General features: G+C 57.7%; 1 protein-coding gene across 5 annotated transcripts in view; it reads right to left on the bottom strand.

The window, feature by feature from the left end:
* Positions 1 to 13,841, bottom strand: part of LOC140396542 (transcription factor EC-like) — a 150,437-nt gene that overhangs the window by 16,678 nt on the left and 119,918 nt on the right. For all 5 annotated transcript variants that reach the window (XM_072485270.1, XM_072485271.1, XM_072485272.1 and 2 more), the window contains one exon: positions 9,993 to 10,128. In XM_072485270.1, coding sequence (XP_072341371.1) covers positions 9,993 to 10,128 — 136 coding nt within the window. The remainder of the gene's footprint in view (positions 1 to 9,992; positions 10,129 to 13,841) is intronic.

Genomic DNA, 13,841 nt, shown 5'->3' with positions numbered 1-13,841 from the left:
CTCCCAGGACGTCCCCATCACCGCCCCCCCCCAGGATGTCCCCTCCACCCCCCCCCCCCCCCAGGACGTCCCCCCCCCCCCCAGGACGTCCCGTCCACACCCCCCCAGGACGTCACCTCCACCCCCCCCCCCCCCAGGACGTCCCCACCAGCCCCCCCACCCCCGGGATGTCCCCTCCACCCCCCCCCCCCCCCAGGACGTGTCCCCCCCCCAGGACGTCCCCTCCACACCCCCCCCCAGGACGTCACCTCCACCCCCCCCCCAGGACGTCCCCACCATCCCCCCCACCCCCGGGACGTCCCCACCACCCCCCCCCCACCCCCGGGACGTCCCCTCCACCCCCCCCCCACCCCCGGGACGTCCCCTCCACCCCCCCCCACCCCCGGGACGTCCCCTCCACCCCCCCCACCCCCGGGACGTCCCCTCCACCCCCCCACCCCCGGGACGTCCCCCTCCACCCCCCCCACCCCCGGGACGTCCCCTCCACCCCCCCCCACCCCCGGAACGTCCCTTCCACCATCCCCAGGACGTCACCTCCACACCCCTCCCCCCCAGGACGTCCCCTCCACTCCCCCCCCCCCCCCCCCCCCAGGACGTCCCCTCCACTCCACCACCCCCCCAGGACGTCCTCTCCACTCCACCCACCCCCCCCCCCAGGACGTCCCCTCCACTCCCCCCAGGACGTCCCCTCCACCCCCCCCCCCCCAGGACGTCCCCTCCACCCCCCCCCCCCCCAGGACATCCCCTCCACTCCACCCCCCCCCAGGACGTCTCCCTCCACCCCCCCCCTCCCAGGACATCCCCTCCACTCCACCCCCCCCCCCCCCAGGACGTCCCCTCCACTCCACCCCCCCCCCCCAGGACGTCCCCTCCACTCCACCCCCCCCCCCCCAGGACGTCCCCTCCACTCCAACCCCCCCCCCCCCAGGACGTCCCCTCCCCACCACCCCCCCCCCTCACAGGACGTCCCCTCCACCCCCCCACCCACCCCAGGACGTCCCCTCCACACACCCCCCCCCACAGGACGTCGTCCGCCCCCCCAGGACGTCCCCCCCCCCCTCCCCTCCCCCTCCCAGGACGTCCCCTCCACCCCCCCCCCCCAGGACGTCCCCTCCACTCCACCCCCCCCCCCCCCCCCAGGACGTCCCCTCCACTCCAACCCCCCCCCCCTCCCAGGACGTCCCCTCCACCCCCCCCTCCCAGGACGTCCCCTCCACCCCCCCTCCGAGGATGTCCCCTCCACCCCCCCCTCCCCTCCCCTCCCAGGACGTCCCCTCCACCCCCCCCTCCCCTCCAGCCCCCCCCTCCCCTCCCCTCCCCTCCCAGGACGTCCCCTCCACCCCCCTCCCCTCCACCCCCCTACCCTCCAGGACGTCCCCTCCACCCCCCCCCCCCTCCCAGGACGTCCCCATCACCGCCCCCCCCCAGGATGTCCCCTCCACCCCCCCCCCCCCCAGGACGTCCCCCCCCCCCCCAGGACGTCACCTCCACCCCCCCCCCCCCCAGGACGTCCCCACCAGCCCCCCCCACCCCCGGGATGTCCCCTCCACCCCCCCCCCCCCCAGGACGTGTCCCCCCCCCAGGACGTCCCCCCTCCACACCCCCCCCAGGACGTCACCTCCACCCCCCCCCCAGGACGTCCCCACCATCCCCCCCACCCCCGGGACGTCCCCACCCACCCCCCCCACCCCCGGGACGTCCCCTCCACCCCCCCCCACCCCCGGGACGTCCCCTCCACCCCCCCCCCACCCCCGGGACGTCCCCTCCACCCCCCCCCCCACCCCCGGGACGTCCCCTCCACCCCCCCCACCCCCGGGACGTCCCCTCCACCCCCCCCCACCCCGGGACGTCCCCCTCCACCCCCCCCCCCACCCCGGAACGTCCCTTCCACCATCCCCAGGACGTCACCTCCACACCCCTCCCCCCCAGGACGTCCCCTCCACTCCACCCCCCCCCCCCCAGGACGTCCCCTCCACTCCACCACCCCCCCCCAGGACGTCCTCTCCACTCCACCCCCCCCCCCCCCCAGGACGTCCCCTCCACTCCCCCCAGGACGTCCCCTCCACCCCCCCCCCCCCAGGACATCCCCTCCACTCCACCCCCCCCCCCAGGACGTCCCCTCCACCCCCCCCCCTCCCAGGACATCCCCTCCACTCCACCCCCCCCCCCCCCCAGACGTCCCCTCCACTCCACCCCCCCCCCCCCCAGGACGTCCCCTCCACTCCCCCCAGGACATCCCCTCCACTCCACCCCCCCCCCTCCCAGGACATCCCCTCCACTCACCCCCCCCCCCAGGACGTCCCCTCCACTCCACCCCCCCCCCCAGGACGTCCCCTCCAATCCCCCAGGACGTCCCCCCCCCCCCCCCCCCCCCCCCCCCCCCCCAGGACGTCCCCTCCACTCCACCCCCCCCCCCCAGGACGTCCCCTCCACTCCCACCCCCCCCCCCCAGGACGTCCCCTCCACTCCAACCCCCCCCTCCCCCCCAGTACGTCCCCTCCCCACCACCCCCCCCCCAGGACGTCGTCATCCCCCCCAGGACGTCCCGTCCCCCCCTCCCCTCCCCCCCCCTCCCAGGACGTCCCCTCCACCCCCCCCCCCAGGACGTCCCCTCCACCCCCCTCCACCCCCCCCCCCCCCAGGACGTCCCCTCCACTCCACACCCCCCCCCCAGGACGTCCCCTCCACTCCACCCCCCCCCCCTCCCCCCCAGGACGTCCCCTCCACTCCACCCCCCCCCCCTCCCCCCCAGGACGTCCCCTCCACTCCAGCCCCCCCCGCAGGACGTCCCCCTCCACTCCAGCCCCCCCCGCAGGACGTCCCCTCCACTCCACCCCCACCCCCCCAGGACGTCCCCTCCACTCCAACCCCCCCCCTCCCAGGACGTCCCCTCCACCCCCCCCCTCCCAGGACGTCCCCTCCACCCCCCCTCCGAGGACGTCCCCCTCCACCCCCCCCTCCCAGGACGTCCCCTCCACCCCCCCTCCGAGGACGTCCCCTCCACCCCCCCCCTCCCCTCCCAGGACGTCCCCTCCACCCCCCTCCCCTCCAGCCCCCCCCTCCCCTCCCCTCCACCCCCCTCCCCTCCACCCCCCTCCCCTCCCAGGACGTCCCCTCCACCCCCCCCCCCCTCCCAGGACGTCCCCTCCACCCCCCCCCCTCCCAGGACGTCCCCTCCACCCCCCCCCCCCCTCCCAGGACGTCCCCATCACCCCCCCCCCCCCCCAGGATGTCCCCCTCCACCCCCCCCCCCCCAGGACGTCCCCCCCCCAGGACGTCCCCTCCACACCCCCCCCCCGGGACGTCCCCTCCACCCCCCCCCCCCCAGGACGTCCCCTCCACCCCCCCCCACCCCCGGGACGTCCCCTCCACCCCCCCCCACCCCCGGGACGTCCCCTCCACACACCCCCCCGGGACGTCCCCTCCACCCCCCCCCACCCCCCCCCAGGACGTCCCCTCCACCCCCCCCCACCCCCGGAACGTCCCTTCCACCCACCCCCAGGACGTCACCTCCACGCCCGTCCCCCCCAGGACGTCCCCTCCACTACTCCCCCCACCCCCCAGGACGTCCCCTCCAATCCACCCCCCCCCAGGACGTCCTCTCCACTCCACCCCCCCCCCCCCAGGACGTCCCCTCCACTCCCCCCAGGACGTCCCCTCCACTCCACCCCCCCCCCCCAGGACGTCCCCTCCACTCCACCCACCCCCAGGACGTCCCCTCCACCCCCCCCCCCCAGGACATCCCCTCCACTCCACCCACCCCCCCCCCAGGACGTCCCCTCCACTCCACCCCCCCCCCCCCCCCCCCAGGACGTCCCCTCCACTCCCCCCAGGACATCCCCTCCACTCCACCCCCCCCCCCTCCCAGGACATCCCCTCCACTCCACCTCCCCCCCCCAGGACGTCCCCTCCACTCCACCCCCCCCCCCCCAGGACGTCCCCTCCACTCCCCCCAGGACGTCCCCTCCACTCCACCCCCCCCCCCCCATGACGTCCCCTCCACCCCCCCTCCCCCAGGACGTCCCCTCCACTCCCCCCCCCGCCCCCCAGGACATCCCCTCCACTCCACCCCCCCCCCCCAGGACATCCCCTCCACTCCCCCCCCGCCCCCCAGGACATCCCCTCCACTCCACACCCCCCCCCAGGACATCCCCTCCACTCCACCCCCCCCCCCCAGGACGTCCCCTCCACCCCCCCCCTCCCAGGCCATCCCCTCCACTCCACCCCCCCCCCCAGGACGTCCCCTCCACCCCCCCCCCCCAGGACTTCCCCTCCACCCCCCCCCCCCCCCATGACGTCCCCTCCACTCCACCCCCCCCCCAGGACGTCCCCTCCACTCCCCCCAGGACATCCCCTCCACTCCACCCCCCCCCTCCCAGGACATCCCCTCCACTCCACCCCCCCCCCCCAGGACGTCCCCTCCACTCCACCCCCCCCCCCCAGGACGTCCCCTCCACTCCCCCCAGGACGTCCCCTCCACTCCACCCCCCCCCCCCAGGACTTCCCCTCCACCCCCCCCCCCCCCAGGACGTCCCCTCCACTCCACCCCCCCCCCCCCAGGACGTCCCCTCCACTCCACCCCCCCCCCCAGGACATCCCCTCCACTCCCCCCAGGACATCCCCTCCACTCCACCCCCCCCCCTCCCAGGACATCCCCTCCACTCCCCCCCCCCCCCCCCCAGGACGTCCCCTCCACCCCACCCCCCCCCCCCCCCAGGACGTCCCCTCCACTCCCCCCAGGACGTCCCCTCCACTCCACCCCCCCCCCCCCCAGGACGTCCCCTCCACCCCCCCCCCCCCAGGACGTCCCCTCCACTCCCCCGCCCGCCCCCCAGGACATCCCCTCCACTCCACCCCCCCCCCCCAGGACGTCCCCCCTCCCAGGCCGTCCCCTCCACCCCCCCCCCCCAGGACGTCCCCTCCACCCCCCCCCCCCAGGACGTCCCCTCCACCCCCCCCCCTCCCAGGCCGTCCCCTCCACCCCCCCCCCCCAGGACGTCCCCTCCACTCCACCCCCCCCCCCCCAGGACGTCCCCTCCACCCCCCCCCCCTCCCAGGCCATCCCCTCCACTCCACCCCCCCCCCCCAGGACGTCCCCTCCAGCCCCCCCCCCTCCCAGGACGTCCCCTCCACCCCCCCCTCCCAGGACGTCCCCTCCACCCCCCCCCCCTCCCAGGACGTCCCCTCCACCCCCCCCCCCTCCCAGGACGTCCCCTCCACCCCCCCCCCCTCCCAGGACGTCCCCTCCACCCCCCCCCCCCTCCCAGGACGTCCCCTCCACCCCCCCCCCTCCCAGGACGTCCCCTCCACCCTCCCCCCCTCCCAGGACGTCCCCTCCACCCTCCCCCCCCTCCCAGGACGTCCCCTCCACCCTCCCCCCCCTCCCAGGACGTCCCCTCCACCCCCCCCCCCCCCAGGACGTCCCCTCCACCCCCCTCCCCTCCACCCCCCTCCCCTCCACCCCCCTCCCCTCCACCCCCCTCCCCTCCACCCCCCTCCCCTCCCAGGACGTCCCCTCCACCCCCCCTCTCCCAGGACGTCCCCTCCACCCCCCTCCCCTCCACACCCCCCCCCCCCCAGGACGTCCCCTCCACACCCCCCCCCCCCCCCAGGACGTCCACTACTCCAAATATTGCTAGCCCCCAGCTTGGCTTGACCCGGACTTTCACCACCTGAGATATTGCTCCCGCCATTCCTCTCCAGAACCCCTCCAGTGCCGGGCATGACCAAAACATATGGACATGGTTCACCGGGCTCCCTGAGCACCTTCCACATCTGTCCTCTACCCCAAAGAACCTACTCAACCTCACCCCCATCAAGTGCGCTCTGTGGACCACCTTAAATTGTATCAGGCTGAGCCTGGCACACGAGGAGGAGGAACTAACCCTACCTAGGGCATCAGCCCACAGACCTTCCTCGATCTCCTCCCCCAGCTCCTCCTCCCATTTACCCTTCAACTCTTCTACCAGCGCTTCCATATGCTTTCTTGACCACTTGTGTTGCCACTTTCAAAGATCTGTGGACCTGCATGCCCAGATTTTTGATGTTCTATATTCCCAAGTATTTTGCCATTTACTGAATATTTCTCCTCTATGTTGGACCTACCAAATGCATTACCTCACGTTTGTCCGGATTAAACTCCATTTGTCATTTATCTGCCCAAGTCTCCAAACTATCTATGTCCCGCTGTATCCTCTGACAATCCTCAACACTATCTGCCTCACCACCAATCTTGGTGTCATCCGCAAACTTCAGACCAGCTACATTTTCCTCCAAGTCATTTATGTATGCTCTAAACAACAGAGGCCCCAGCACCAATCCCTGTGGAAAACCACTAGTCACAACCTTCCATTCAGAAAAGCGCCTTTCTACTGCCATCCTCTGCCTTCTGTGACCGAGCCAGTTCTGTATCCATCTTGCCAGCTCACCTCTGATCCTGTGTGACTTCACCAGTCTGCCATGACGCACCTTGTCAAAGGCTTTACTGAAGTCCATGTAAACATCCACCGCCCTCCCCTCAATCATTTTTGTCACCTCCTCAAAAAACCCAATCAAGTTAGTGAGGCATGACCGCCCCTTCACAAAACCATGCCGTCTATCACTAATGAGTCCATTTGTTTCTAAATGGGCATATATCCTGTCCCGGAGGGTTCTCGCCAATAATTTAACTACTACCGAGGTGAGGCCCACCAGCCTATGGTTTCCTGGATTATCCCTGCTACCTTTCTTAAACAGCTCCCCTCGAGTCTGATATGTTTCTCATCCCCATAACGCCTGATGCCCTTAATAATCAAGAACCCATCTATCTCTTGTCTTAAAGATGCTCAGTGATTTGGCCTCCACAGCCTTCTGCAGCAATGAGTTCCACAGATTCACCACCCTCTGGCTGAAGGAATTCCTCCTCATCACAGCTTTAAAGGATCGTCTCTTCAGTCTGAGGCTGTGGCCTTGGGTTCTAGTTTTTCCTACTAGTGGAAACATCCTCTCCCCGACCAATTTGCATTTTTTGCAAGCAATTTCTAAACAAGCCCCCATTCCAGAATTGTTTAATTTATTCCAATCAAACTTTTCAAATTTAAATTAGATTTTCTTTGTACAAGCTCCCACCCACAAGAACGTAGAAAGAAATAGTATTTATCACCCCAGCAATCAACCTTAATCCAGTTGATCAGTGAAAGCTACTTGAAGTGCACAATTGTGAATTTTCATAAAAAGCCAGTGTTCTAAATAAATCACGGTCTGAGAGACTGCCATATTGATTTAAATGGTGAAGGCAGGCATTCACCAGCTTCCTAAATTCATTAGGCTTTAATAGAGCATGATATTAATTAAAATGTCAGACAAGAGAGTCTTATTCTTGGTTATGAAAGTGGTTAAGAAACCAGCTGAAACCATCTTTTCATGTTAAATTGGCGGAATGTCATAGAAGTCTTTTTGTTCTCTGATAGATTAAGCTTTTTTTGTTTTCCCTCGGACTCCATTGAAGAACGTGCAAACAGGACATCTTAAATGGACGGGATTCCTTCTCCCTGGAATGAGGTGGGGAATAGGTCGCACAAACCAGACGGAAGGCTGATATAGCTCAAATAACGTAGTGCTCCCTTGTTTAAAAAAACCACATTGAACCCACCAATGTCATCTCCATCGTACAGACACAGAATAAGGAGTTGCAACAAAGTTGGTGTAAAGCACAATGTATGAAAGGTGTAGGAAGGAAAGGAACCATGGAATCATGAAACACCTTTAGCTTTGCAGGTGTTGAAAGACAATAGCAAGTTCAATTTCAATGCAGGTATTGAGAGACAATTGCAGGTATTGAAAGACAATAGCAAGTTCAATTTCAATGCAGGTATTGAGAGACAATTGCAGGTATTGAAAGACAATAGCAAGTTCAATTTCAATGCTGTCAGTATGGATGGATGAGGAAAGGTCTGATATTCTTTTTATTTAGAGCTGGAAAAGAATTGAAGTTCAAAGGAAGCATAGATCATTGTGCTATTGATAAAACGGAGGCAGGGAAGACTGAAAGAGGGAAAGAGCACAGGACAGAGACTAGAGGCCAGAGTAGCCGTTTTTTGCAATGGCTCACTAACGGGTATGATTGTCCACCCAACTGTTACTGGCCATGGGTTCTGTGGTGTGGCTGATGAGGCTAATCCTAGAGCCACAACCACACACTTGGCAGGTGGGATCAGTCTTTGAACTGAAGATCACTTGTATCGCCTTCTCGGTCTCCTTTTTCAAGCCTCCACCTGCCATGTGGTGTCCTCAAAATGTCAAACATTTTTTCGTTGTGTCGGGAAGTATGAGTATTGTGAGAACAAGTTCCAGTTACAGAATGATATACACAAGTCATCAGGTGCCTTTGTACCAAACTGTCAGTGCAAAAGCATCGTCTACTCTCCACCAACACCAAGTTGTATCAGGTTCTGATCTTCTGAACAGTGTGTGGGAGCCACCAAGGATTGTAGTCTGGCATCCATTTTCACAGCAGTGTCAAACAAGAGGTAAAAAGAACTGGAAAATGTTAGGAGGGGAACATTAGGAGGGGAACCAGTTCCCTGGTACTCCAATACTTTTTATATTTACCTACAGTTAATACAATTTTTTTTTAAATTAGGAATCCAAAACATAAAAATATTGAGAAGAGAAACTCTGCATTAATGCAGAATTCCTTGTTTCAGGGTGCAATTTTAATAGGATGTGGCTTGGCTGTAAGCTCAAGTAGCTATTGGTCTTGGAGAACTGAAATGTAAATACATCATTGAAAGGGCTCGAACTTCATGGCGAATTAAACGCTGCTGGGGAAAAGGAAGATGCCTCTTGGACTCACCTTTCTGAACAAAAATAAAAGGTGTTCCAATTTCATAGAATTTACAGTGCAATTCGGACCATCGCATCCACACCAGCCCTTGGAAAGAGCACCCTCATCAAGCCCACACCTCCACCCCATCCCAGTAACCCCACCTAACCCTTTTGGACACCAAGGGCAATTTAGCATGGCCAATCCACCTAACCTGCACATCTTTGGACTGTGGGAGGAAACCGGAGCACCCGAAGGAAACCCACGCAGACACGGGGAGAACGTGCAGACTCCGCACAGACAGTGACCAAAGCTGGGAATCGAACCTGGAACTGTGGAGCAACAGTGCTAACCACTATGCTACCATGCCATTGGAAAGAGAGAATAGTAATTAAGAGGTGAAGACGTGACACAGAAATTTATTTTGTCCTATTCAAAAGCATGAACATTATGAATCTCTGCCAGTATATTTGTCACTGAAAGATATGTATAATAGCATAGTTATGTGTTTTGAATATGCATAACGTAGACCAGTTATCATTTGTGCACTTGCCTTAAAGTTCAGCATTAGGACTCTTTTACATCAAGCTATATTTCATATCTCATGCATCAAGATTCTAACTCAAAATGAGATATAATTGGAGTATCCTTTACAGACATGATCTCAATGTGTCGAATGGATTTACTACCATAACAAGTCCAAAAAAAACCCTGATGTCCATGTTGTCAGTAACCAGGAAGTAAGCTGCCTACCCTTAACAATATAGGAATTAGGAGCAGAAGGTGGCAATTTAGCCCTTTGATCCTGCTCCACCTTTCAATCATGGCTGATCTCCTCCTGATCTCAAAGCCACCTCCAGAACTCTTCCCCACATCCCTTTAACAAGAATTGATTCAGTCTGTATGGATGTTGTAAAAAGGCACTACATTTGAAAATAGTGCAGCTAATTTATTTCCCTCTGATATCAGCCCAACGAGTCTACTCACATGGAATACTAAGAGCCATGTTCACATTAAAGACATATTTGGAATGCACTTGCGGAAAAAAAAATCAGCTGAATTTACTTTTATGTAAAAAGGAGCTATACTTTGTCCCATCAGAGGTTTTCAAGATGGAACCTTAAAACAATCTGTCAAAAGGATTGACCACAATGGTTTCTAATACACCGCTGATTAATACACTACTTACTTCCAGACTGTGTAGCTGAAATTTCCCTTTTCACTGGTAGGTTCGTAGAGCAGGTACCGCCTGAGAGTCCAATAGTAGTTGCAGTCATTCCCTGATCTCCTCCAAAAACATCTAGAATACTGCTGGACAAAGGCATCTGGTAAAGCAAGAGGAGAGAATAAAATAGGCAAGAACTCAAAACTTCTAAAAAAATATATAGTGTCAAGGAGTGGCTATCTGATCAGTGTTGTTGCTATGAAAACATGCTTAGGATTTTCTTCAGCTTGGGAACATCAGAGTGCAGAGAATCACTAAATATAACCCACCATGCTAAAAGCAATTACCTCAATTACCACCTATTCAATAGTGTTCGGCAGCTTTCTTCAAAAAAAAAATCAACTACACCTTGCCTTAATTGAAAACAATCAACTTATTACAGGTCACAGCTGAAACTAACTGTTTAAAATCCATGATTTTATTCCTCCCTGCAATTTATGAAGTTACCTTCACTTGTGCATCAAATCAATCAATTAACCATTGTGATGGATCTTTGGCAATTATTCCACAAGAGAATGAGATCTGAAAGAGCCACTCAACAGACAAAATGAACTACAGCAACACATTGGAAAATAATACTTCTCCCCCCCCCCCCACAAAAAAAACCCCATTCAAATAAAGAAGTGTGTCTCACTAAAGTATAGAAAGATTTGTGGCACAGGAGGAAGCTATTTGTAAAAGATTTGCCAGTCTAATCCCAACCTTCCAGCTCTTGTTCTGAAGCCCTGATGGTTAATGCACCCTAAGTGTATATCTTCTCACATCTAGTTACTGGAGTTACTTTTAGATCGAATTAAAATTTAGATTTTATTCATTATTCACACTAATCTGAAGTCAGAGTTGCAATTCAATGTACTTTGTTATAATTATTGGAACTGAGTTTGGCTATTGTTAGTTTTCTATAATCATTGGAACTGAGTTTAAAAGGCTGATAGAGAACAGAGAACATTTGCAGACAGGCACTATATAAAGGTGTAAATATGCAATTTATTTATTCTCGGTTCCAGGAAAGATTCACAATACATTTCCAAAAATCATTGCCTTTGTGGTTCTACTTTTTAATTCAGTTCCTAGCTCCTCATGCTCCCTCAGCACAACCTCTTTCTTAGTCCAACCTAGGTCATCAGTAGCCATGTGGACCATGACAACTGGATCCTTCCCCTCTCACAAGTTCGTCTCCAGCCCTGTGGAGTTGTCCTTAACCCTAGCACCAGGCAGGGGAAAAAAAAGTCTCACACTCCCGGCTGCAGAAAGCAGTGTCCTTCTCCGACAGAAACCACATCACGTTTTTGCTTCCTCCCAATTGAATGAATGGCCCTTGTACCAATTGTTTTCTTCCTCCCTGCAATTTGTGAAGTAAGCACTCACTTATGCATCGATCAATCAATTAACCATTATGATGGTGTTTGGCAATTATTCCAACTCGTCAGTTTGTTCAACCTCCCTGCTGTTTTTGTCCGTGTCTTTTTCGGGTGGTCTGTGCTGCTCGTTTGGGTGCCTTTCCAGAGGGGCGAGGTGTTCTCTGTTTCTCTCAAACTGTGCCCTATACTGGTGTGTCTTTTTCCGGTGGTCTGTGCTGCTCGTTGGGCGCCCATCTGCCGATGTGGGATTACCGTTGTTGCATTGGATTGGATTGGGTTTGTTTATGTCACTTGTACCGAGGTACAGTGAAAAGTATTTTTCTGCGAGCAGCTCAATTAAGTACATGAAAAGAAAAGGAAATAAAAGAAAATACATAATGGGCAACACAAGGTACACAATGTAACTGCATAACACCGGCATCGGATGAAGCATACAGGTTGTGTGTGTGTTGGCTTGAGAGCTGCTGGTTTTGTATCTTGTAAATGTGTTCGGCATATTACTGTTTTTGCATGTTGGTGACTATTTTTGTTGTATTATTGAGTTGTCAATAAACTAAAATATGTTATTGTCCATGTCCTATGCCGTGGCCTGCGCTGCTCTTTTGGATGCCTTTCCACAGATGCGGGGCTACTGTTGGGGAGGGGTAGAGGAGAGGTGGCCGTATTCTGGCTTTGCAGCTGGTGGATTGTTTAAAGGATCCATTTTGGGTTATGCCCCCTCTTGAGAGGGGAGGGGTCTTCTCTCTCTCTCTCACTCTCTCTCTCTTCTCTCTCTCTTGTCTCTCTCTCATCTACCGTGCTCTGCACCGGTGTGTCCTCTTCCAGTGGCCTGTGCTGCTCATTTGGGCACCGTTCGGCCGATGAGGAGCTACCGATGGGATGGTGGGTGTGTGCTGGCTTGGGAGCTCTTGGATTTGTTTTTTTGGGGGTCTTGTAAATGCTTTTAGCATATTACGGTTTTTTGTGAGTGTTTTTAACATGTTGTTGACTCTTTTGTATGCTGGAGTTGACAATAAACTTAAAATATGTGTGGGGCTACCGTGGGAGGGGGAGGGGATTGGGGGAGACCTTGAACGTGAGACAATTGCAAGGGCTGTGGCTTCTCCATTGCCAACTTTAAGATCCCCATATTTGCCTCCCCTGACCCTGGCCATGCAGCAAATCGAATGTACCCAGTCTAAAGGGTGTGGTTGGCTCATAGATGCAAATCTTTTTTTTAAATTTGTCGATGTGGGCAAACATTTATTGTCCATCCCTAATTGCCCTTGAGAAGGTGGTGGTGAAGTGCCTTTGTGAACCGCAATAGTTCATATGGTGTAGGTACACCCACAGTGTTAGGGAATGAGTTCCAGCATTTTGGCCCAGCAACTGTGAATGAACAGCGATATGTTTCCATGTCAGGATGGGGAGTGACATGAAAGGGAACTTGCAGGTTGTGGGGTTCCCATGCATCTGCTGCCCTTGTCCTTCTAGGTGGTAGTGGCCGTGGGAGTGGAAAGTGCTGTCTATGGAGTCTTGGGGAGTTCCTGCAGTGCATCTTATAGTTGGTATACTGCTGCTACTGTGCGTCGGTGGTGGAGGGAGTGAATGTTTGTGGATGGGGGGTGCCAATCAAGCGGGCTGCATGATCTTCAATGGTGTCGGGCTTCTTGAGTGTTGTTGGAGCTGCACTCATCCAGGCAAGTGGGGAATATTCCATCACATTCCAGACTTGTAGATGGTGGACAGGCTTTGGGAAGTCAGGAGGTGAGTTACTCACTGCACGGGATTCCTAGCCTCTGACCATCTGTTGTAGCCGCCTTATTTATATGGCTGGTCCAGTTCAGTTTCTGGTCGATGGATGTTTATAGTGGAGGTTCCAGCAATGATGCCACTCAATGTCAAGGTCGATGGTTAGATCCTGTCTTGTTGAAGATGGTCATTGTCAGACGCCAAGCTTACTTATCAGCCAAAGCATGAATATTGCCCAGGTTTTGCTGAATTTGGATACGGACTGCTTCAGTATCTCAAAAATCGCAAATGGTGCTAAACATTGTGCAATCATCAGGGATCATCCCCACTTCTGACCTTATTATGGAGGGAGGGTCATTCATGAAGCAGCCAAAGATGATGGGTCTTGGACACGTCCCTGAAGAACACCTGCAGTGATATTCGGTCCTCCAACACACGCATCTTTCTTTGTGCTAGGTATGACTCCAACCAGTGGAGAGTTTCCCCCCTGATTCCCATTGACTCCGGTTTTGCTCAAGCTCTTTGATGCCACAAATGTTGCCTTGATGTCAAGGGCAGTCCAGCTCTTTTGTCCATGTTTGAACCAAGGCTACAAAAAGGGCAGGAGCTGGTCTCCACATAACCTTCTCCCACCCTAATGCCTCGCAGTGTTTGAAGCTTGGACTCCAGCTCATGAACTCTGAACCAAAGTTCCTCAAGCCGCTAACCGTTCTGGCAGATG

This window comes from Scyliorhinus torazame, chromosome 19 (genome assembly GCF_047496885.1).
Source record: "Scyliorhinus torazame isolate Kashiwa2021f chromosome 19, sScyTor2.1, whole genome shotgun sequence".
Taxonomy (NCBI): Eukaryota; Metazoa; Chordata; class Chondrichthyes; order Carcharhiniformes; family Scyliorhinidae; genus Scyliorhinus; species Scyliorhinus torazame.
The sequence above is the reverse complement of the archived record's forward strand: the minus strand, read 5'-3'. Positions and strand labels throughout refer to the sequence as shown.